This window comes from Trichomycterus rosablanca, chromosome 22 (assembly GCF_030014385.1).
Source record: "Trichomycterus rosablanca isolate fTriRos1 chromosome 22, fTriRos1.hap1, whole genome shotgun sequence".
NCBI classification, from domain to species: domain Eukaryota; kingdom Metazoa; phylum Chordata; class Actinopteri; order Siluriformes; family Trichomycteridae; genus Trichomycterus; species Trichomycterus rosablanca.
Window position 1 is genome coordinate 21,832,293 of NC_086009.1, and position 24,659 is coordinate 21,856,951.

At 45.0% G+C, this 24,659-nt stretch overlaps 3 protein-coding genes across 4 annotated transcripts in view; 2 read left to right on the top strand and 1 right to left on the bottom strand.

Annotated features, from left to right (window-relative positions):
• Positions 1 to 233: 233 nt before the first annotated feature.
• fgf2 (fibroblast growth factor 2) lies at positions 234 to 5,273 on the top strand. Its single transcript, XM_063018761.1, has 3 exons — positions 234 to 524; positions 2,700 to 2,803; positions 3,201 to 5,273. Exons 1-3 carry the CDS (start codon positions 302 to 304, stop codon positions 3,384 to 3,386), a joined length of 513 nt encoding a protein of 170 aa, XP_062874831.1. The 5' UTR covers positions 234 to 301; the 3' UTR covers positions 3,387 to 5,273.
• A 202-nt stretch (positions 5,274 to 5,475) lies between these two features.
• On the bottom strand, positions 5,476 to 10,858 carry nudt6 (nudix (nucleoside diphosphate linked moiety X)-type motif 6). Its single transcript, XM_063018747.1, has 5 exons — positions 10,601 to 10,858; positions 9,993 to 10,196; positions 8,959 to 9,014; positions 6,525 to 6,579; positions 5,476 to 6,044 (listed from the first exon to the last, which is right to left on the bottom strand). Exons 1-5 carry the CDS (start codon positions 10,824 to 10,826, stop codon positions 5,671 to 5,673), a joined length of 915 nt encoding a protein of 304 aa, XP_062874817.1. The 5' UTR covers positions 10,827 to 10,858; the 3' UTR covers positions 5,476 to 5,670.
• A 1,243-nt stretch (positions 10,859 to 12,101) lies between these two features.
• afg2a (AFG2 AAA ATPase homolog A) overlaps positions 12,102 to 24,659 on the top strand; it is a 42,654-nt gene continuing 30,096 nt past the window's right edge. Inside the window, exons 1-10 of one of the 2 annotated variants that reach the window (XM_063018634.1) lie at positions 12,102 to 12,236; positions 12,619 to 12,743; positions 13,006 to 13,163; positions 14,525 to 14,583; positions 14,916 to 15,521; positions 15,839 to 15,968; positions 16,434 to 16,490; positions 16,589 to 16,712; positions 17,072 to 17,327; positions 21,870 to 22,024. In XM_063018634.1, coding sequence (XP_062874704.1) covers positions 12,116 to 12,236; positions 12,619 to 12,743; positions 13,006 to 13,163; positions 14,525 to 14,583; positions 14,916 to 15,521; positions 15,839 to 15,968; positions 16,434 to 16,490; positions 16,589 to 16,712; positions 17,072 to 17,327; positions 21,870 to 22,024 — 1,791 coding nt within the window. In that variant the 5' untranslated portion in view covers positions 12,102 to 12,115. The remainder of the gene's footprint in view (positions 12,237 to 12,618; positions 12,744 to 13,005; positions 13,164 to 14,524; positions 14,584 to 14,915; positions 15,522 to 15,838; positions 15,969 to 16,433; positions 16,491 to 16,588; positions 16,713 to 17,071; positions 17,328 to 21,869; positions 22,025 to 24,659) is intronic. The other variant, XM_063018635.1, reaches the window with a different exon arrangement.

A 24,659-nucleotide genomic window follows, 5' to 3' on the forward strand; every position in this document is an offset into this window, starting at 1 on the left:
CCCTTGGAGTTATAGCCAGCAAGCTTCGACTGACCAGCCGTGTGGTTTGATGGTGCAGAACATTTTCCACCTTTCCGTCTAACCAAGGGTCAAAGTTTTCCAGTTTTCCTTTCCCAACACCAGTGACCCGAGGGTTAACAGGATCGTCCTTCCCTCCCTCTCTCTCTCTCTTCTGATGAAAAGTAGGAGCAACCGAGGCAGCGGAGGAGGAGGAGGAGGAGGTAGAAAGGAGAGCAAAATTGGTGGGGCGGTGTAGCCGAGAGGCCACAGCGGGGGGCTCCGACATTACCGAGAGGCCACAATGAGACGCCGAAGCGGAATGGGGGGCAAAATAGAAGCGAAAGAGGCAGACAGGGAGATGGCGACCGGAGGGATCTCTACTCTACCGCCGGCTTCGGCTGACGGCTTCCCGCCGGGGAACTTCAAGGAGCCCAAGAGGCTTTACTGTAAAAATGGAGGCTACTTTCTGCGCATCAACCCGGACGGACGTGTGGACGGGATCAGGGAGAAGAACGACCCCAACAGTAAGAACTTCTTTGATTATTCGTGCTGAGAGACAGACAGGAACATTTGGAGCTGGAGTCAGTGTTTAGACTCCCTGTCATTTTATTTAAACTTGTGTATGTAAAGATAAGATATAAGATTAAAAACAGAGTCAGGAAAGACATGAACAGAAAGTAAAATAGAAATAAATGGACCTAAAACGGTATATAAAGGTGTAGAAGGAATGAGAAGAAAAAAGAACATGTAAGTGGGAGTGTTGCTAACCTTCAGGTCAATGTTTACCCTCACTAAATAACTCACCGAGAGAGAGACAGAGAGAGAGAGAGAGAGAGAGAGAGACAGAGAGAGAGGTAATACAAAGCATCTTTATGTGAAGCACAGTAGGAGCAGAAATCGGACCCAACTTTCCGACCGACTTTCTCGACGTGGGATTTTCTCGTTTCTGAACGACTGAAGGAAAAAAGCAGCACAAAACCAGTCGCAGGTCATTAAAGGTCTCCGGTGCACTTTTGTGCTGGAATATAACGCAGGTCCTTAAAATTCGGGGGACGGAACGGCACATGTGATACCTGGGGGTCCAATCAACGCCCTCGTGTCCGCCCACTTAAGCAAACTGATGTACTGGGAGCACTGGGAACGTCCCACCTTCCATCAGTTGGGTCAGCGACTGAGATTAATAATAATAATAATAAACATCTGATTTTATTAACAATCTGATCTATTAAACGCTCCACTTGTCATCAATGTTCTATAACGTGGTGGATTAGACGTGAAGGCTGATATCAGACCCACAGACCCCATTTGTGCACTTTATTCTGTTGTGGATTTAATTCTGAATGGATATTTACGCCAATTTTTACCATCATGATGAAGCGAAGACTTCAAAAACCTGAAATGTTCAGAGCCCTTGCTGTGGGGAGGTCCAGTTAGTGCTCAGGTGTGTTGTAGTCTAGTGGTTAAGAGACTAGACGTATCCGCTAAATTCCAAAGATGTAAAGATGTAGATGAAGATGTGCGTCCTGTCTGCTTTTATTCTCCTTGACGTGTTTGGAAAGGGGCTCTGTTGAGAACTGCTGAAAGTCTCATGAAGGAAGATGATCACCACTGAGCGAGTGTACGAGGTGGCCAGAACGAAAAAGTAGCTACCGAACCACACAAGTCCCGCAAGTTACAATGACATTTTTGGCATTTAGCAGACGCTTTTATCCAAAGCCACTTACGGTATACAGTCTAAGCAATTGAGAGTTAAGGGCCTTGTTCAAGGGCCCAACAGTGGCAACCTGGCAGTGGTGGGGCTTAAACCGGCAACCTTCTGATTACTAGTCTAGTACCTTAACCACTAGGCTACAACATTACTCTGGGTGTGTGATGACAACATTGAGGAACTTCTGGAAGAACTCAGAAGGTGGAGAAGACCAACAATAAGCTGGAATGACGACATCACAATGAGGATTTCATTATTGGAGTGTCTTGAGAAATAGGTCTGTGCAGCCAACCATCTCAAAGTGATAACGGCGTAGTGATGTGACGTGACATGACGTGACACATAGTTTGGAAAGGCGTACCCGGGTCATGTCCTGAATTCCGAGGATTCTCTGTGGATTTGGTGTTCAAACTGTGCCAAGTCATAAACGAGGACGAGGATATAAAACAATATCTCAGGCTGTAAGTGTTTCAGGACGATGACTTTAACAGGGGAGAATCTCGGCACAGCCTCGAACCTTCCTGTAGTTTTGGCGTCCAGGCAGGAAGAGCCGAATCTCTGAACGTCCTCGAGTGACCCAGACAAAGCTCAGACATTTCCATCCAACAGTTCCATCCTCTGATGTCCTCAGGGTTTGAGACTGGGTTAATGGTTTTTGAGGATGGTTTTTCCAGCTCCCTTCACTCCTCCAGGTAGAGCTTAAGCACAGACAGCTCCTGATTCCTCACATCATACGTTCTGTCTGCTGGCAACAGTTCTTTAGAGAAGTATTCACCTACTTCACCGGAGGGTTTACCTCGAGCAACCTTGAGATCCTACTGAACGTCTGAAGCATCTAATTTATCTATGAATTAGAACATGTTGCTGACTCTTTTATGTGTCGTAATAATAAATTAAACCATTTTCTTTGCTGTTGTTGTTGTTTTGAAATGTGGAATATTTGCACACGTTATATTATTTTATTTCTGATGTTTTTTTATCCCTTTTTCAGTCCGGCTGCAGCTGCAGGCCACGTCAGTAGGTGAAGTGGTGATTAAAGGCCTCTCGGCTAATCGATTCCTCGCTATGAGCTCCGACGGGAGGCTGTTCGGAACGGTGAGTCCCTTGAATCTTTAAAACGCTTCCAAAAATGCTGAGATCTTAAGCGATCAAGTTCGAATCTCAGCTCTGCTATCGGCCGGCCTACACAGACACGATGGGTTGTGTCAGAGGGAGGGCGGCTGCAAGGGTTCCTCATTACTGCAGTAACAGCGGCCTCTGCTGGCTGGATGGAGAGGAGAGGTGGGGTTACTGAGCCCAGATAACATCACATTATATAGTCATGTTTGTATTAAGCCGGTCGATAGCACCACTGTGGATTTAAAACATAGAGCCCAGCAACAGGGAGCTACAATGATTTAGCGCTTCACCGCCCAAGCACCACGTGTATTTAAATGAACTTCCTCTTAGTTTTGTGTTTCTGAATCTTTTTTCTCGTCTCTCTCCCCTGCAGAGACGAGCGACGGATGAATGTTATTTCCTGGAGCGTCTGGAGGCGAATAACTACAACACATACAGGTCACGCAAATATCAGGACTGGTACGTGGCGCTAAAGAGGACTGGTCAGTATAAGAGTGGATCACAGACGGGACCGGGACAAAAAGCCATCCTCTTCCTCCCCATGTCGGCCAAGACCTGAGCGTGAGCGGTGAGAGTCTCCGTCAGGAGTCTGAAGTCTTTCTGAGATGTGAAAACCAAACGTCCTTCCAGATTCTGTAAAACCCACCATCAACTGTTAGCTTCATATCCAGAAACGTTCCTTATCGTTCATTAGCGTTGATCTAGTACTGTACGATTCATTCTGATTAGCAGGGTGTGTGTTTCTGTGGAGAGATCCGAGGCCAGATTAGGACCAACCTAATGCTAATGCTAACTTACAGCTAATGCTAACGAATCCTCATTTCTGAGGTAAATTTTAATATTTCAGTTTAAAATCCTCTGATGTTCCAAAGATTTTTATCAGTTTTAAACAAAACTTCCAACTTTGTTTTGTTCATCCCACACTAAATGGCCAAAAGTAATCGGACGCCCTGTGTTTGTGTGTTTCAGCCACAACAGTCGCTAACAGGTGTGATAAATCAATCGTATTAACGGAAATACATGCTTCTGACTTTGCAGCAACAGTTTAGGGAAGGTCCTGTACTGTTCCAGCACAAAGCGAGCTCTATAAAGATGTTGTTTAAAAAAAAAAAAAAAACAGCTTTGGGATGAACCGGAAAATCAGCTGATCAATCAGTGCCCAGCCATGCCAATTTTGACTAAACGGGCACAAATTCCCATACGCAGACACACTTCAGTCTCGTGAGAAGCTTTTCAGAAGAGCGGCTGTTGTTCTAGCTGAGATTTTAATACCGTTTGTTTTTATATAAAGTGGCCAGGCGTCCGAATACTTTTGGACACAGTGTATCTACATAAAATCAATACAATAACATTATTAGTAAAAATAAACATCATATACACATTCCGAATCATAAAATCCCCTCCAGAAGTTTATGGACGGGTCTTGCTTCTCCTCTCTCGATGAGCATGTGCGTCCGAACCGAATGTCACGACTACAGAATGTGAGTTTATCTTAAATCGATGCTGCTTCTATAGATCTACGTAGATTCTAGACGTTAGTGTGTGTAAATGACGTCGTGTTAGGACATGACATGTTTTTAATTGTGATTATTATTTATGTAAAACTTCAGCATCACGTTCAGCACCAGTATTTTAACTCTGATATTAATATAATCATACATGCAGGATTTATTTACATTTACCAACAACTGTACTCAGCTCAGACTCAACACAAACTCGTCATCCTATAACATCGTATTAAATACATTATATGGCCAAAAGTATGTGGACACCCCTCCTTATAATTGAATTTACTAGATTGAGCCACATCATTGCTAACAGACGTATGTATAAACATGATATAAGGTACATTATAAGCTTTTAACATTGTAACAACAGTTTAGGGAAGTCCCGTCTCTTTCAGCAGAATTTTGCGAGCTCTATAAAGACCTGGTTTGAGTAGCTGTGTGCAAAGGAGCTCCAGTTGCTTCACACAGAGCCCCAGTCTCAACCCAACTCAGGACTTTTGGGATGAATAAAACTCAGACCGTGAGCCAGGCCTTCTCTCCTCTCCCAACATCAGTGTCTGACTGAGCTCACTGACTCCAAAGTCTTAAAGCAGAGAGGCTTCACAGAAGAGTGGATGATATTAAAGCTACAAATGAAAGACGGAGCGATTTAATTTAAATGAACATGGTTTTGGACAAAGGTGTCCCAATACTTTTGGTCATATAGAAAAAATACTCGATCAAATAAATGACAAATAATTTTAAACCCCTTTTTTTACAGCTTTATTCTGGTCAGGGTCGTGGTGGGTCTGGCTTCACCGGAACGTATAATCACGTTAATGAGAATCCATCAACTGTGCAGATGTTTTTTTTAAACCTAGAGCAACAAATTCAGCACCATAAAGTCGATTAAAAATAACACAAAATAATTGAAATATTCAAATATTTTATGGTTAAAAACAAATTTGCAATTAATTGAAAAAATCTTTTATTAATTTACAATTAAATGATGTTATCAGAATAAAGCTGCTCGCTTAACAAACTTAATCAAACTAAATTTAAAATCAATAACGTGTGATTATTTATCACATATTTAAAAGAAAAAAATAAAGAACAATATTTTATTAGATATTTTATTATAAAAGACACTTAACTACCCTTTAAAAAATAATAATTCATTCCTAATAAACAAAAAGTCACAGCATTTTGGCATCAAAAATCCCATAATTTATTCAGAGTAATAAAACAAACATTTATTACTAAAATATCATTTAATAATTTTTTTAAAACAATTTGTATTCCATTAACAGATAAACCTCTGTAGTGAAACTCGCTGCTGAATAACGTTGATTATTTTTATCGCTCTGGTAAACTTCTGTGATAAATCTGATAAACCAGTCCGGTGTAAACAGCCGGCACCTCCTCCATCTTCAGATCGATGTGTTCGAATCCCTTTTCCAGTCCGAACAGGAGCAGTTTGGCGATGCGACTGGTCACCGGAGTGGTGTTGCTAGTCTTGGCCAGTTCTCCTAAATCCATCCACTCGCAGCGTAAACACTCGTGCGTACAGAAGCGGATCTCGTACGACAGGGGGGCGAGGCGACAGATCAGGTACATGTCAGAGTTCCCGAAGGCTCCGGGGTGTCGGTGCTGCTGCCGGATGCTTAGGAGGGATCGGAACTCCGACCGGACGCCGGTCTCTTCGAACACTTCACGCACCGCGGTGTCACCTGACGCAGGGCGAGAGAACATCGAGTCATATTTCACTCGTTCAACAAAGAATCATATACGAGCACCAGATCTCTGCTGTGCTATCAGCCAGCCGGGCGTCTGTACAGACACTGTTGGCTGTGTCTGAGAGGGGTGATGGCTGAAGCCCTGCGATGCACAGGTGCCCTATCCAGGGTGTTTCAATGTGTTCCTGCCTTGTGCCCTGCATGTCTTTGGACTGGAAACATGGAGAACATGCAAAACTCCACACAGAAAGGACCCTGACACAGAACTGAACCCAGGCCCTGCTCGCTGTGAGGTCTGAGCACTACCCACCGCCGCCCACATCAAAATAAAAACAAAAACAAAAGCGCTCATCATATTCAGTAAATAAAAATGTAAACATTCATTTTAGTGACATCGTAATATTTATGATGCGCATTTTAAACTCTTGATGATAAAATCAACAAGCAACAAAATAGGAAAGTATTAAATCTTACCGATATTTTCTCCAGGGTTCGACAGTCCGCCGGGAAACTTCCACGCATTCTTAGTCTGAAACCAGAGGCAGTGTCAGAACGGCTGATTAATTCCTTCATTCTTTATTTCTCTTTTATTAGGGACGTGTTTTATAATTCTTTATATGAATTTAACTTTATTAATAATATTTCTTTAGAGAACTTGTTCTACTGATGTCAGTAACTCTTATTTACTGCTATTTAAAATGAAAATGCTGCTGGTCGTTATAAGTTATAAGTGAGTTTTTACTTGATTAGTGGTTTTATTTCTGTTAATCACGCGAGAGAAATGCTGTTTTTAACTGTTGTGTCATTTGGGATTTTTCACGTCTGTACATGTGTGTTTTTCTTGATTGTTTCTTCCTGAATGATTTAATAAAGAATATTTTTGTGGGAAAAAAATACAGAATACAGATAAATCAGTGTCCGTCTGCATGAAGTCCTGATCTTCTTACGTTTTTCCTGTGGATCTACGCTGGGAAATGATTCTGCTGTGGCGTTAATGTAACACAATTAACTGGTTTATATGTGTAATAATAACAGCTCTCTTCTAAATATATATCTTTATTTGAAATATATTAAAATACTTTCTCCTTACTGCTGCTGTCTGGGCACCGGCACAAGTAGTGAAGAAACACACAGAGCAAAGCGTGATCCTCCCTACATGATCACTGTGCTGTGTTTCTATTTTATTTATGCTTTTACTCCCTGATTTATTGTAGTCAGTCTGACTTCCACTGCTGGTGGATCCCTGATTGCTGCTCACGCCTTCTCCGACCCGCACGCAGCCCTTAGCGGAACCCTTTTTCAGGAGCCTCTATCTGCTAATCAGGGTCCTTACACAGCGTTTAAAAACCCTGTCCACAAAGTCCACACATTCCGCCCATAGCTGCAGGCACTGCCAATTATGCCGGTTAGACGGCGTCCAGCTGCCCGGTGGCAACATTGATTTCCCCTTCCCTAAAATTGCCCCACTGCCAGGGTAAACACACACACACACACACACACACACACACACAGACGCTAGAGCTTATCGGTGGAAACTAAATCTCCCCGAGAATCCTGAGGAACGGAAGAGTCTGGAAAACATTAAACAGTGACAGGAACACAGGAACTGAACTGTGTGTGTGTAAGTGTGTGTGTGTGTGTGTGTGTGTGTGTGTGTGTGTGTGTGTGCATGGTTGCCTTCAGGTAACAAGAACATTGTTTCTTAAAAGAGCTTCGCAGAGCTGCATCTTAATCTCGTTGTTTTTTATTAATGTTTTTTTTAAGTGTGAATCATGTGACATTCGCTCACCAACAAAAAGCACCGAAAATTTTGTCGCACTTCATCGCTGAGTCACGCGGACGTGAGGTGAAACCCCGAGCTTAATGATTTATCAAATTCCTCTGGATCACCGACGGCTCGACTCGGAGCTGCACACGGTAAACGGCATCACTCAGCTCAAGAGAGACGCGAGAGCTAAAGAAAGACGCGCGAGAGAGACGCGAGAGCTAAACAAAACCATGAGAGCTAATGTGAGATGTGAGAGCTAAAGAAAGAAGCACGAGAGACACAAGAGCTAAAGAGAAACATGAGCTAAATAGATGTGCGAGAGCTAGAGCTGTGCGAGAGATAAAGAGAGAGGTGAGAGCTAAAGAGAGATGCGCGAGAGAGACGTGAGAGCTAAAGAGAGATGTGAGAGCTAAAGAGATGTGCGAGAGCTAAAGAGAAGCACAAGAGCTAAAGAGAAGTGAGAGCTAAAGAGAGACGAGAGAGCTAAAGAGCGACGCGAGAGCTAAAGAGAGACGAGAGAGCTGAACGAGCTTAAAGAATAAAAAAGAAGAAGAATGAAACTACAGCTACAGTGCCTAGGTCAGGCCACTCTTGGAAATGTAGTCAACAAACTACAGTAGAAGTTAGAACTTATTCCATATTTATCATATCTGTATCGTCCCGGTTTGGATATACTCAATTCCCTGCGCACTCTGGTGACCTCTGGTGGTTGTGCAGTGCCCTCACTGGCACACGCCTACACGCCCCGCCCGGCAGGTTTTCTCTGAACCTGATGATGAATCCTCTCTGTTTAGGTGTAATAAGCTGTAAAAGTTAGTGAACCCCTGCGCTAACAGCCGTGGCGGTGACGATATGAAGGAAAGTCTCTGTTCATGCCAGCAGGTGGAAATAAAGCCGCTATTGAGCAGAAGAACAAGGTGTTGCAGTGTGACTTTCACATCCTAAATCATTTCCTCACACACACACACACACACACTTGACGTTTCCACGCCGTGTGTGTGTGTGTGTGTTTACCTGTAGCTAAATGAAGCTAATTGCTGCTATCAGAGATCTGAATGACGTCAGTGTGTGTGTGTGTGTGTTTTGGGCGTACAGACGCCCAGTGTGTGACGAGGCCTCAGAGATGGAAACGTTTCGTACCTTGTTTTTATCCTGGACGACGAGAACTTTTCCACCGGGTTCGTCCACGACGGCGCCTTCAGAAACACAATGGCGGTTACACGAGTGAATAACACCGAGCTTTACACAATCAAACTGAAGGTTTAGAAAAATCCAGGTCCAAAACCCTCGAACTTTAGGGTACGTTTAGGGTCACAGAGGCAGAAAAACTCCCTGAACTCGTTTTGTAATCAGCCCACCTTGATTACAGAGTCATTTCCTTTTGCCTTCTCAAATATGGCCAGCAGAGGGAGCATGGAGGCGCAGATGACTGACTAGTCGGTTCCTCTTGTCGGCCCGTTGAGCTTTAATCCACTCCAGGTGAAAGCTGTAGCCTAGCGGTTAAGGTACTGGACTAGTAATCGAAAGGTTGCTGGTTCAAGCCCCACCACTACCAGGTTGCCACTGTTGGGCCCTTGAGAAAGGCCCTTAACCCTCAATTGCTTAGACAATATGCTGTCACGGTACTGTAAGTCACTTTGGACATGCAGAAAATGAAAACATATTTATCACTGTTTTTGGCAACCTGCTTTTCTCTTGAAACCATGACGTTTTGTGTTGCCGTATGATGCCAACACACTTTATCTTTTGCTAGGGACTTGGCAGGAGTCATGGCACTTTTGGGGCATCACAAGGGGCCCTTTTCATAAGTGGGTCCTACGTTAAGTGTGAGCAAAGCTAGTTGGTGGGAATTCCTTTATTTCCTCTTTGTTTGAGAACTTCTTGTCACGCCTGGACAAGGCGGCAAACCATCTCAGGGTTTCAGACATAGCCAGTCGTGTCTGCGTACACGCCCGGGTGGCCGATAGCACCGCTGCCATACTTATTTGCAAAGGAAAACGTAAGATTTGGACCTGGATTCTGACCAATCGAAGGTAAGCGAGTTACCGCTGCACCATCATCTCGAGCTTCTGCTTCATGTAACGTGTCATAATTTCAGGTGGTTCCAGGGGCCCCAGTGGCTCAGCGGTGCCAACATGTTTAGATCACACACACACACACACACACACACTGACCTGCAACGCCCACTTGGTGTGTAGCGTAGTTGGGTAGGCGACTCTCTCCTTGACCCGTCCACAGGCTGAGCACGGCCTCGTCCCCGTTAGCGTGATGGAACTTAAATCCCTGCAGCGCTGCGACCCCGGCCAGCCGAATGCAGCGCAGAGGAACATGCAGCCACACCGCGACGCGACCCTCCGAACGCCACACATGCACCGACTCTGAGAAGTTTAGAAAAGGTTCCAGTTACATCCTTCACCATCTACTGGACATAATATTGTGAAAAGATTTTCAAAATCCACTGAGATGAACACAGCCTCATTGTGTTGGGGGTGCTTCAGAAAATCTTCCTCACTTAACACACTCTACCGCTGCATCAAGAAATGCAACCTGAACCTCTATTACACAAGGAAAAAGTTGTACATCAATTCTATACAGAGTTCTCTGGGCCTGGGCTAATCTCAGATGGACCGAATATCTCTGTTTACTACTGTACAGTGTTGAATTATTGTTATATGTATTTTATTTATTAGTGCATTAATTATCAGAGAGATTTAAATGATTTACTGCTGCATTATTTGGATATAAATGAATGTATTTCTGTATTTAATTATAAACTTTTCACCCCGCAGTAAGTGGCTGAAAGTCGCCTCGGTAACATCAGCCGGTAATTCCCGCACAGTCACGCCGCCGTATGAGTCCACAGTGGCGGGTAGAGGAGCGCCGCTTCCCCGCTGCTGTAGAGCGGAACCGCCGGAGAAACACCGGAGAGACTCCGCCGCACCGCGACACCTCGGTCCGGTCAGGAGTCTCAGAAAAGCGCTCAGAGTCCCGAGACTGACCGGTGCCATTATAACGTACGTTACACAACTACCGTAAATCACCTAAAAGAGGTCAGCAGTCTTCAGTGCGCATGTGCGAAAAATGTGCGTTGACTAGTAATTTAAATCAATTTATTATATTATTAATATTATAACCAAATATAAAGTAGCTCATTAAAAAGTAAAGATTAGTGAAGAAAATGTATTTATTAATATTAAAAAATTGCACACCATTTGGCAAAATATATTTAAAGACTTAAAGAAATATATATGACTTACAACCATACAAATAAAATACACTGCTTTTACATCACTGTAATTTATTTTACTGAAGGCAGTTTTGTTTACATACATATTTTATTGTGCTTTTAAAAATTATTTTATCTCCTAATTTTCAGTAACTTTTAAACTAATTATTTAAAAAAATTGCAGTACAAACAGGGTTAAAACACTGAAACACTGATGTATATATTTTAAACTCTTATATAATGGTAACTACTATGTTATTATTACTGTATAAAGTAGGTAATTGCATAAATTACTAAATTACCTATATATGCATTATTATTATTAATACAAGTACTATTATTATTATTATTATCATTACTTTTTATTATTGTTTTTATTACTATTTTATTATTACTATTATTATTATTACTACTATTATTATTGTAAATATTATTATTATTACTATTTTATTAGTAGTAGTACTACTATTTTTATTTTTATTTTTTTATTATTATTATTATTTTTTGTTTTTTTTGTTGTTTTTTTACTGTTATTACTGCATAAAAATGAAACAAATCGTTGTGTGAAAGTTTGATATGTTTAAATATTTAAAATGCACCAAATCAATTATAAAATTAGAATATGCAGTTTGTTTCAGGTGGAAGATGTGTTCACTTATTTTCTCTTAAAAAGAGTTTAAACATAAACTTTATATAAAGTTTTTTCCCCTGCACTTTGTTTTGGTACTTTACGGTAACTACAGTGCGGCTCGAACTTTAGACCCGGATGTTAATGTAGAAGCGGTGCGGTTGTGTTTTATATAGCAATTCTCTCCCTACACCCTTAAAAGTGTAAAATAAAGTGAGGGTGTTTTATAAATGTGTTCGCACATAATCCTACCGCAGTGCATTCTGGGATGCGTTTATGTGCAGAATATTCTACAACAGGTGTTCGGTCATTAGTTTTGAGCTTCCTAAACTAGTGCACTACATAGTAAAGAGAGTGTGGAATTAAACGCGCAGTGTGAGGCTGACAGTGCGCATGTGCGGCGGAGCGGCGTGTTTTCAGGTCTGTGCATTAAATGAGTGAAAATGTCATCAAAGAAAAGCAAAGTGAAAAATAAAAGGATTCAGGAGGAATCAGAGGGATCAGGAGCAGATCTGGATTCATCAGGACTGTCCGCGCTCTGCGTGACTGAGTTTATAGAGAAAGGTAAAGAACTTTATTAATCTACAACAATGTCTTAATCTAACATCAGTGACCTGCTGCAGTGATCAGACACAACCAACAAATCCTGAGTGTGATAGTCAGAGCAACACACACTAACTAGTATTACCATGTTAGTGTCAGTGCTGTGCTGAGAATAAATCATCACCAAAACATCATCTGGTCAGTGGGGTGTTTTTTGATTGGTAAATGAGGTACAGAGCAACTGATATGCTACAGTCAGTAATTGTATACCCACAAAGTTAACCTTAATGGTATGTGCAGCTTATAAAGTAATCATTAAATGTAGGTACCAATTAGGTGTTCCTAATAAAGTGCTCAGTGGGTTTGTTTATATATAGAGATAATAAAAAGTGTGTGTGTGTAGCAGAAGAAAAAGCTCCAAAAAGATGCAGATCATATCTGGCCCAGATGAGCGTGAACACAATGAAGGGTGTGAACGCCTGTATCGGCCGTCCTGTCCTCATCACCAGCTCTGCAGGACGTCAGGAGGTGAGTGTGTGTGTGTGTGTGTGTGTGTGTGTGTGTGTGTGTGTGTGTGTGTGTGTGTGTGCATGTCTGTGTGCTGCACAGATTAAATCAGAACACAAAACACAAATACTGCATCCTCCTGTGTGTCTGTCTGTCTCTGTGTGTCTGTCTCTGTGTGTCTGTCTCTCTGTGTGTGTGTGTGTGTGTGTGTGTGTGTGTGTGTGTGTGTGTGTGTGTGTGTGTGTGTGTGTGTGTGTGTGTGTGTGTCTCTCTCTGTGTACAGGTGTGTGTAGCCTGGCCTGCAGCTCAGTTCCCTGGGAGAAGAGTGGGTCTGATGTCTGACACACAAAGCATTCTGGGAGTGAAACCAGGAGATGCTGTTATGGTAGAACCGATCACAGGAGCCGTTCTCCATGCAGAGGAACTTCAGCTCTGCCTCAGGTACGCACACACTAACCACTTCAATACTTTAGGGATGTTCCCGTCTGGTACCCACAGGCTTTAGACCTGGATGTTTTTTTCTTGGACTCACATCACGGTTCTTCTAACTCCTGATCGGCGTTGTTAATGATGCAGTAAAGCCTGAAGATGATCAGTGGTGTGAACGCTGTAGTACAGGACGTGGTCCGGACCACTCGAGTTAATAGTTAGGTATAGGGGACTTCTAGTTGCACATCTTCAGGGAAAAATACACAATTTTCCTCAATAAACAGAAAACAAACAGCCTGTGGGGAGTGAAGTGACCCAGAGCTTCAACTTTACAGGAACCCAGAATTCTTCTGGCGCCGCCAGACCAGAGCAAAGCGGCTAGAGATTTATTTTTGAGATTGTGGCGCCATCTGGTGGTTCAGTATAACAACAACAACAACAAAACAATAGCACTAATAATAATAGCGTAATAAATCTTATTAATAATGCTGTTAATAAATACTATTATTACTTTTAATAATAGCAATAACATAATAATAATAATAACAGTTATAATAACAACAATATGAATAATATCAGCAACAATTATAATAGTAAAAGTAATAATAACACTAATAATAATAATAGTAAATGCCAATAGTTAAAACAATAATATTCACAATAATAATGACAACATTAATAATAATATAAGCAATAATAATAATAGCAGGAATTGCATTAATAACAATAATACTAGTAATAATAATAGCATTATTAATACTGATGTTAATATTATTATATTAACTATAATAATGATAGTAATAATTTACATTTACATTTTCAGCATTTAGCAGACGCTTCTATCCAACGCAACTTGCAGCACTGTGACAGGATTAAGGGCCTTGCTTAAGGGCCCAACAGCAGCAACCTGATAGTGGTGGGGCTTAAACCAGTGACCTTTCGATTACTAGTCCAGAACCTTAATTAATGCTCATCGAGGCAACAACTGTGTGGTGGTTAATTATAATAAATCAACAACAACAACAACAATAATAATAATAATACAGTAATAGCAGTATTTATATTAAACATAGTAATAATAATAACACTAATAATAATAATAGTACTAACTTTAATAATAATACACTAATATGGGCAGCTGTAGCCTAGTGGTAAGGTACCGGACTAGTAATCAAAGGGTCGCTGGTTCACGCCCTTGAGCAAGGCCCTTAACCCTCAGTTGCTTAGATAGTAATCTGTCACAGTACTGTGAGTTGCTTTGGATAAAAGCGTCTACTAAATGCAGAAAATGTAATTGTAATAACGGTAGTAATAAATATAATTATAATAAATATAATAATAATAATTCTGACTACAGTTTGTGTTGTTTGCAGGCAGGAGGACGAGTCTCTCAGTACTGAAGATCTGACTCAGTTTCTCCTCAGATCTTTGGGTGAGTAGAAGATCTTTCCTTCGGTTCTGAATCTTCTCAATGATCCCACCAGGTTCCACTGATCAGCTGATCGACACGCCCTTCATCCGGCCAATCAGAGGTTTAGTCTGAGCCAAAACACAAAAACAACCTAAACAAACTAAAACAAACTAAAACAAACACCCTCATGATGCAGTGAGGAGGATTATTATGCTCCCCTCCCAAAACCGTGCAGACAGTGAGTGAGTGGACTCACCAGGACCCTGATCAGGATGAATAGGTTACTGATGAAAGCGAGTGTTATGTATGTGTGTGTGTGTGTGTGTGTGTGTGTGTTTCTCTCTCTCTCTCAGATTGTCGGATTCTCCTCCCCGGCGGCTCCGTCTCCGTGTCCTATTTCGGGCGTAGATGCCAGATGGGTGTGACCTCTCTGACGGGGGTGGACGGGGTCACCCAGTCTTCCTCCTCCGTCCTTTCGGGCCCCTCGTGCCCCGTTTCTGAATCGGACGCCGCTCCTCTTGATCTCTCCGTCCAGCTGGGCCAGCTTTCTCTGAACCCCTTGTCCAGCACCCCGACTCGACCTCATGTTCTCGCCCCTCACACCCCTCACACCCCCTCCAGCCCGAGCGCCCGCTCCCCGTCCGACAGCGCCCTCTCCTCCGGACTGGTGACACCAGATCGCTCCTCGGCGGACGATTCGTCGTCCCGTACAGACGTCTCGATCCTGCTGCCCTCTGGTGGCCGAAGTGGGAGCGACACGTTCTACTGCGTCTGCCGTTCGACCAGGATCAGCTTCGCTCACACACGCCCGCGCGGTCCCGACGACGGAGACCAGGACCAGGGTCAGGAGAGGTCAAAGGTCACCTACAGTATGATAGGAGGGTTGGAAGATCAGCTTCAGGTGATCAGAGAGACCATCGAGCTTCCGCTCAGACACCCAGAGATCTTCAGAACGTACGGTGAGGAGCTTCTGATATATTTATTTATTTATATCATAACAATTATAATTTATTACAGTATCACCCCGATATCCAGAATCATCACGTCCATCAACCTTTCATTACAGTATTACAGGCTCCTCTCAGCCTGACCACGCCCACTTTACTCGCTCAGATCAGATGGAGTGATGTTTATTATGTTTATTATGTTTATTACGTTTATTATGTTTATTATGTTTATTTTGTTTATTATGTTTATTATGTTTATTATGTTTATTTTGTTTATTATGTTTATTATGTTTATTATGTTTATTATGTTTATTTTCTGTGTCTTTTAGGAATTCCGCCCCCTAGAGGTGTGCTACTGTACGGTCCGCCCGGCACCGGGAAGACGATGATTGGACGAGCAATAGCCAATGAGGTGGGAGCGCACATGACCGTCATCAACGGCCCCGAAATAATGAGCAAGTAGGTTCAACTCAATTTATGATCTGATGGTGTGTGTGAGGGTGAGGGATCTATTAGATGTGGATCTGATGGTGCGTGTGAGGGTGAGGGATCTATTAGATGTGGATCTGATGGTGCGTGTGAGGGTGAGGGATCTATTAGATGTGGATCTGATGGTGCGTGTGAGGGTGAGGGATCTATTAGATGTGGATCTGATGGTGCGTGTGAGGGTGAGGGATCTATTAGATGTGGATCTGATGGTGCGTGTGAGGGTGAGGGATCTATTAGATGTGGATCTGATGGTGTGCGAGGGTGAGGGATCTATTAGATGTGGATCTGATGGTGTGTGTGAGGGTGAGGGATCTATTAGATGTGGATCTGATGGTGCGTGTGAGGGTGAGGGATCTATTAGATGTGGATCTGATGGTGTGCGAGGGTGAGGGATCTATTAGATGTTGATCTATTTACCTTCCCTTGTTCTTGTAGGTTTTACGGTGAGACGGAGGCGCGCCTGCGTCAGATCTTCTCCGAGGCGGCTCAGCGGTGAGGATCTCCTGAAGGTTCTGAGGTGATCTGGGGGTTTCATGGTTTCCATGGTGCAGAGGTGGTGATTGACCCTCTCTTGTGTTTGTGTCGATCAGGCAGCCGGCCATCGTCTTCATCGACGAGCTGGACGCCCTGTGTCCGAAACGAGAGGGGGCGCAGAACGAGGTGGAGAAACGAGTCGTGGCCTCCCTGCTCACGCTCATGGACGGAATCGGATCTGTGAGTCCTGGAGAGCAGCAGTGTGTGAACTCTGTGTGGCCAAAAGTATTCGGACGCCTGAACGTGAGCTTGTCGGACGTCCCGTATTTAAATAGAGTGACGTCTCTTCTGACAGGGCTTCTCACCAGACTTTAGAGTGTGTCTGTGGGAATTTGTGCCCATTCAAGCTTAGAATTTCCTGTACATCCCACTGTTGTGGTTGAAACTCATGAATTCAGTAATGAGACGGGGCGTCCCAATACTTTTGACCATGTAGTGTACGTTGGTCCAGGGTCTATCTTTACATTCCTCACATGAAACAGCTGAGAATGCTTTGAAGACGCTGGGCTTTGATCTCTCTCTTCTCTCTGACCCTGCAGGAGGGCCACAGCGGCTCCCTGCTGGTCCTGGGGGCCACAAACCGACCGGACGCCATCGACGCGGCCCTGCGGCGCCCGGGACGCTTCGACCGGGAGCTGGAGGTGGGCGTGCCCTCCGCGCAGGGGCGGATGGATATCCTGCTGAAGCGGCTGCGCTCGGTCCCGTCTGACGCCACCGAGGACGAGCTGCGGGAACTAGCTGACGCGGCGCATGGATACGTGGGAGCGGACCTCGTGGCCGTCTGCAAAGAGGCCGGTCAGTGTTCGCCACGCCGTGTGTGTGTGTGTGTGAGGTCATCAGTCCATGACACTGCCCCCCTCGCCCTGTGAAGTGGGCGTGGCCTTGGTGGGTGTGTCCTGTCAGTCACCTTTTTTCATGTTGCGTGTTCTATATAACACACACACACACACACACACACACACACACACACACGACTGTTTTGTGCATTACTGTTTCTCCTGAGAGAGTGTGTTGTGTGACAAGGCCAAGACAGCTGCGTGTGTGTGTGTGTGTGTGTGTGTGTGTGTGTGTGTGTGTGTGTGTGTGTGTGTGTGTGTGTGTGTGCTATACGTGACTTCTGGAACATTCTGCCGTTACTGTGGAGTCAGCAGTCCTGAGCTCGGATCCTTTACATTAATGCAGCCGTGTGTGTGTGTGTGTGTGTGTGTGTGTGTGTGTGTGTTGTATTACTGTGCACTCAGCATTCGGGGGGCTCAAATACCCCCACATTCACTGAAATGGGACCCTGAATCAATACACACAGTGCCCTCCAACCGACCCTCATACACACACACACACACACACACATCTACATACACACACTGTCCACAGTACACACACTATACACACTGTACACACACAATTACACACAATACACACTTTTCACATTACACACACACATACACACATTTTACATACATGTTATACACACTGTACACAAACACACATTTACATACACACACAATACACACACACACACACACACACTACATTGAGATACTAACATGTACTGTGTGGTGAGTGTTTGTAGGTGATCAGACTTTTCCAGGCCGTAAACACTGACGCTCTCATGTTTATAAAATCCGGAAACGTTCCTCTCCCCCGGATAACCAGCGCTCCGGAACAGAGGAGGATTTATCCTGAGTGTGTGTTATTGTTCTGAGCCTGCAGCTTCAATCCAGCTGTTCAGGAGTGTAAATACAGGTGTGTGTGTGTGTGTGTGTGTGTGTGTGTGTGTGTGTGTGTTGGGGGGCTGTGCTCCAGAATCAAAATTAGAATTAAATTTTAGAGGAAATATTTCAGCTCTGGGTTGAGGATGTTTCTCCTGAACCCTGATACACTTAAATGCCAGAAGTATGTGGACACCCGACCTGTGGAGTTTTTACTTCTTTGCAGCTAAAACAGTCCCTGATCCTGTAGGAGCGCTTTCCACCAAATGTTATAGTGTGTCTGTGGGAATTTGAGCCACTACAGTTCCTCCTCAGCAGAATCATGCCGTATGTCTTTTTTTTATCCTGATAATTATGAGAGGGGTGTTAGTGGTGTTCGGGACTAAAATTTGACATTTGACGTTTAAAGTTCTGCGCGGGTGGGTGCTCGGACCATTTGTGTTGTCGATTTGCTCTGCTTTGATGTGTTTATACAGAACGTGATATTCACTCAGAGCTTCGGTACGGTTTGGAAGCCGCTCGTTACGTGTTTGTGCTCAGATGAATATAAAGCACTTGCTTCAGCTCTATTTTTAAACCAGGCTAATTGGATCCATGCGGCTAATGCCGACCATGCGTCGTTCTGCAACCCCCCCCCTCCTCTCTCGTTTCCTATCAGTATGAAAGGGCGCAGTGTTGGCCCTCATTTGGGCGACTGGGATGTTTTGCAAATGTTCGTCTTCGCTTCTTGGAACTGAGGCCCCGTGTCCGGCGGCGTTTAGGATGCAGCTGCGTATCGGCGTCGAGAGAGAGAGAGAGAGAGAGAGAGAGAGAGGAATCCACATTTGGTTCTGATTAGTGTGTGTGTACACACACACACACACACACACACACACACACACATGCATCGGATGTTTTCCTAATCAAATATCTAAACTAAAGAGGAGTGTGGAGCTCTCTCTCTCTGTGTTATCACTCTTATATTACATAATATTTATTACATTACATATATACACTAATCAGCCATAACGTTAAAACCACCTCCATATAGAAGCACTTTGTAGTTCTACAATAACTGACTGTAGTCCATCTGTTTCTCTACATGCTTTGTTACCCCCTTTCACCCTGTTCTTCAATGGTCAGGACCCCCACAGGACCCCCACAGAGCAGGTATTATTTAGGTGGTGGATGATTCTCAGCACTGCAGTGACACTGACATGGTGGTGGTGTGTTAGTGTGTGTTGTGCTGGTATGAGTGGATCAGACACAGCAGCGCTGCTGGAGTTTTTAAACACCGTGTCCACTCACTGTCCACTCTATTAGACACTCCTACCTAGTCGGTCCACCTTGTAGATGTAAAGTCGGAGACGATCGCTCATCTATTGCTGCTGTTTGAGTCGCTCATCTTCTAGACCTTCATCGGTGGTCACTGGACGCTGCCCACGGGGCGCTGTTGGCTGGATATTTTTGGTCGGTGGACTATTCTCAGTCCAGCAGTGACAGTGAGGTGTTTAAAAACTCCAGCAGCGCTGCTGTGTCTGATCCACTCATACCAGCACAACACACACTAACACACCACCACCATGTCAGTGTCACTGCAGTGCTGAGAATCATCCACCACCTAAATAATACCTGCTCTGTGGGGGTCCTGTGGGGGTCCTGACCATTGAAGAACAGGGTGAAAGGGGGGTAACAAAGCATGTAGAGAAACAGATGGACTACAGTCAGTAATTGTAGAACTACAAAGTGCTTCTATATGGTAAGTGGAGCTGATAAAATGGACAGTTCAAAAATTGCAATTTATCTTCCAATGTAGTCACCCAGAAATATCCCACAGATATCACCCTGGTGGAGGAGTGCCGTACCTAACACACTGTCCCTTCGACGTGGGTTCGATTCGGGTTTACACAGGGATCAGTATCACGTACGGAGAGTCACGCACTGCTCTCCATTATTCACCGTCTCTGTGCAGCGCCTCGAGCAGCCAGCAGAGGCCGCTGTTACTGCAGCACACCGACCGGCTTCATCCTCATTCCTTTGGTTTTTAAGGGTTCTGAGTGTTTCAGGTGCTGGAACGTCTATGTTCAGGTCTCTGTACTTTTTGAAGAGTATTTATTGAGGAGGGGGGGGGGGGGGGGTTGGATGAGACTGAAAATACTCATGTCTGTTGAACAGTATAATCAGAGCATCAGAGATAAAGAGATGAATTCGTTCTTTAACATCGTTTAAAGTCCAGACTGGATCTTGTGCTGATGTTGGACGTAGAGAGAAAGAACGAGGGGAGCTGGATGATTTTTTGGGGAATTTGGGAAGGGGGGGGGGGGGGTCACTTGGTGTCCCTCAGGGTTTCTCCTCCAGAACAATCTGACCCCGTTGGCTCTGACGCCGAGCGTCTGTGCTTCAGGAATCTGTGTTTTATATAAACAGGATGTAATACTGTCTAATCATAAATCCTCCCCAGCTCCGGCCAGCAGCTCCAGAGGAAGCCTGTGTGTGTGTGTGCGTGTGTGTGTGCGTGTGTGTGTGTGTGTGTGTGTGTGTGTGCGTGTTTTGAGTACAAGGACCTGATGGAAGACGAGTGTTGTCCTTATAGGGTTGTAAGTGCAGGTTAATGGTGATGGATGTTGGTAACTGCGTCGTTCGCTTGGTTTTGAGGTCGTGTTTACCTTCAGAGAGATGAAAAGTTTTTGCACCCCCCCATCCCTAAATAGAGATCAGGTACGAATCCGGTACAGGGAATTATGGGGTAGAAACCTAATCATTACAACCCCAAAACCCCAAAACACACACAAACACTTTCTCTTTCATCAGACCACATTGCTGCGTCCCAAAGTACTTTTTTTAAAGGTGGATTTGCAGAATTTAGCTCGTGTTTGCTCGCACAGTGGGTCGGTGCAGTCCTACTCCCATATGAGCAGGTTCTTCCTTAGCTGTGATACAGGGGTTTTGCGTTGTATCCTCCACACAAACATGAGTCCAGAGTTCTCATGTTCCATGTGGCATTTGTTCAGTTTAAGGAACGCTTAAGTAAACTGTTTTATTGTTAAGAACATCTCGGCGGGGGGTAAGTGCGGACATTTGGGGCCCCGGACCCTCAGAACAAGCGCAGAACCTCAAGTTTACGGATTCTGAGTAAACTGGTCACCCGAGACCTCGGTCGATGAGCTAGCACGCCCGTGTGTCGACACAGATACCTACGAAGAGCTTTAACAAGCGTAAGAACACACTATGCTTTCTCTATTCCTCCACCACTCATCCCAGTGCCACAACCAAGACAGTAGGAGTCGCTGTTGCGGCGGTTCAAACCCAGCAGTGGGACGGTGTGTTAGACCAGCGCAAGCCGAAATAAAAGGAGTCGCAAAGAAAAAGAATGATAATAAAATAAACTTGTACACTTTATGTAAACCACGTTAACTGCTCCTTATTCGTGGCGTTTGATTGTTTGCTAATAATTGAGCCTTTGGAAGCTCGTCGTACTCGTATCTCCATGCAGTGAGATCATGGTGCCACCAGACACTCGTGAGGTGACAATGTGGAGCGTCTGCTAAAACACGCGAGCGTATGGGAGGCACGGGGTCGATGATTGTGATTTAATACTCGTGTGTGTGTGTGTGTGTGTGTGTGTGTGTGTGTGTGTGTGTGTGTGCAGGACTACACGCCCTAAGAAGAGCACTGGCAGCGGCTCCGGGTCTCTCCGACGCCGAACTGATGGGCCGAGTGAGGGTCACCACGTCTGATCTGAGGCTGGCCCTGACTCAGGTTAAACCCAGCGCCATGAGAGAGGTCGCCATCGACGTGCCCAAGGTACCGACGCCACACACACACGCACACACACACACAAATAAATAAATATGTCAAGGGTCTGAGATAAACATTTCTCAGTTTTTCTGTTCTGTAATCTTTGGGGTGCTTGAAGGTGGCTGTTACTGGTACAAGTTGCCATTATTGGGCCCCTGAGCAAGGTCCTTAACCCTCAATTGCTTGACTTGTATTCAGTCCTAACAGTCCTAAGTCGTATTGGATAAAAGCGTCCGCTAAATTAAGCCAAGCTTATAGTGCTGCGGAAGCTCAGCGGATAAGATACTGGACTTAGTACTCAGAAGGTTGCTGGTTCAAGCCCCATCCCTGCCAAGTTGGGCCCCTGAGCAAGGCCCTTAACCCTCAATTGTTTAAATTGTGTTCAGTCTTAATCGTAATTCACTTTGAATAAAAGTTATAATGATGGCGAATAAGGTACCGGATTAGTAATCAGAAGGTTGCTGGTTCAAGCCCCACCACTGCCAAGTTGCCACTGTTGGACCCCTGAGCAAACCTCACCTCTGCAGCAAATGCAAATGTAAACACACCCTGCGCTCATCTGTGCACGTGACCTCACAGACGCTCCCGATTGGCTGGCGTGACGTAATCCGTGCCACCTTCTCCACCCAGTACCTGAGCTCCACAGGTCGTGATGGTCGTAGGTGTTTAGCAGCTCAGGTGGAGCAGGAACCTAGGAAGACTTTCAGGGTGTGGAATTTGCCGGAGCAGGAAGGAAACGGTGCCAGGCGCTGCGAACCCAAAAGCCGCAGGATCCTGGTGGGACGGAATGGTTACCAGATCCGCTGATCGTCTACATGAATCCTCACCACACACTCGTGTTTGTGGAACTGGAGGCGGAAGGGGGGGGGGGGGTCCGGGGGTTTTATGTGTGCTAGCATCCTGCCCTGCGTGTGTGTGCGTGTGTGTGTGCGTGTGTGTGTGTGAGCGTACAGGAAGAGGCTCCAGCATCATCCTGCCACTAATTGAAATCAGGTTGTCGTGGCGATGTGTTGCCCTGAGCGCTCCAGCTTCACTTCCTGCTCTGGACCGAAATCAGCATCAACGTTTACACACACACACACACACACACACACACACACACACACACACACACACACACACCAGCATGGACACACACACACACACACACACCGGAATGCACACACATACACATACACACACACACACCAGCATGGACACACACACACACACACACAGACACACACACACCAGCATGGACACACACACACACACACACACACACCAGCATGGACACACACACACACACACACCGGAATGCACACACACACACACACACACACACACCAGCATGGACACACACACACACACACACACCAGCATGGACACACACACACACACACACACACACCAGCATGGACACACACACACACACACACACACACACCAGCATGGACGCACACACACACACACACACACCAGCATGGACACACACACACACACACACCGGAATGCACACACATACACACACACACACACACACCAGCATGGACGCACACACACACACACACACACCAGCATGGACACACACACACACACACACCGGAATGCACACACATACACACACACACACCAGCATGCACACACAGACACACACACATACATACACACACACACACACCAGCATGGACACACACACACACACACACACACACACACCGGAATGCACACACATACACATACACACACACACACCAGCATGCACACACACACACACACATACATACACACACACACACACACCAGCATGCACACACAGACACACACACATACATACACACACACACACACAAGCATGCACACATTCACATGTGTTGCAAAGCAACGTTGGCAAGTGATTGAGGGTTAAGGGCCTCGACAAGGGGCCCAAAAGTGGCGCCATACCCATACTACCATGCCGTGTGCTCATGATGCCACCGGGTGCTTGTGAGGTGGCTAAAAGCTGCTGCTGAGAAGCGTCTGCTAAACAGGCTGGCAAGCAATTTTGGCCTAAGGGCCTCGACAAGGGGCCCAAAAGTGGCAACGTGGTGGTGGTGGGGCTTGAATCGACAACCTTTTGATTACCTAGTCCAGTACATTAACCACTGAGCTACAGCTGCTCTAGTAAAGACACAAACAAACACCATGCACCTGCTGGCCACTTCTTTTCACCCGTCAGTAAAGATCTCACGTGGAGGAAAATGGTGCACGTCCCTCCCTCACGCAGGCGCCTCGACCGGCCAGCAGAGGTCGCAATTCCAGGGGTTTTTGTATCCGTTGGTCCTGGATTCTGTAAAGTTGCTTTGAGACAATGTCTATTGTAAAAAGCGCTATATAAATAAAGTTGACTTGACTTGACTTCCAACGGCTATCAGGAACCCGTTCGACCAGACCAGGGGTGCACAAACTTTTGCATGAAATCGTACAGGTGAACGAAATGAAGGAAATCCTGAGAGACAGAAACAGGAACCAACGAAATTAGGGTGGAAATTCTAGAAAGATCTGGAATGAGTGGGAGGACTGAAGAGACGGAGCGACGCTGATCAGATCCAGATGAACCTCAGACGTTTCTGCTCATTCCTCACATATAAGAAACTTCCACGGCGGTGTGTGTGTGTGTGTG

Coding starts and splice junctions, on each gene's coding strand:
- fgf2 (XM_063018761.1), top strand. CDS start 302: ATGAGACGCCGAAGCGGAATGGGGGGCAAAATAGAAGCGAAAGAGGCA. Junction 525..2,699: donor GGAGAAGAACGACCCCAACA/GTAAGAACTTCT, acceptor TCCCTTTTTCAG/TCCGGCTGCAGCTGCAGGCC. Junction 2,804..3,200: donor ACGGGAGGCTGTTCGGAACG/GTGAGTCCCTTG, acceptor TCTCCCCTGCAG/AGACGAGCGACGGATGAATG.
- nudt6 (XM_063018747.1), bottom strand. CDS start 10,826: ATGGCACCGGTCAGTCTCGGGACTCTGAGCGCTTTTCTGAGACTCCTG. Junction 9,015..9,992: donor ACACCAAGTGGGCGTTGCAG/GTCAGTGTGTGT, acceptor GTGTTTCTGAAG/GCGCCGTCGTGGACGAACCC. Junction 6,045..6,524: donor GAACCCTGGAGAAAATATCG/GTAAGATTTAAT, acceptor GCCCTGCGTCAG/GTGACACCGCGGTGCGTGAA.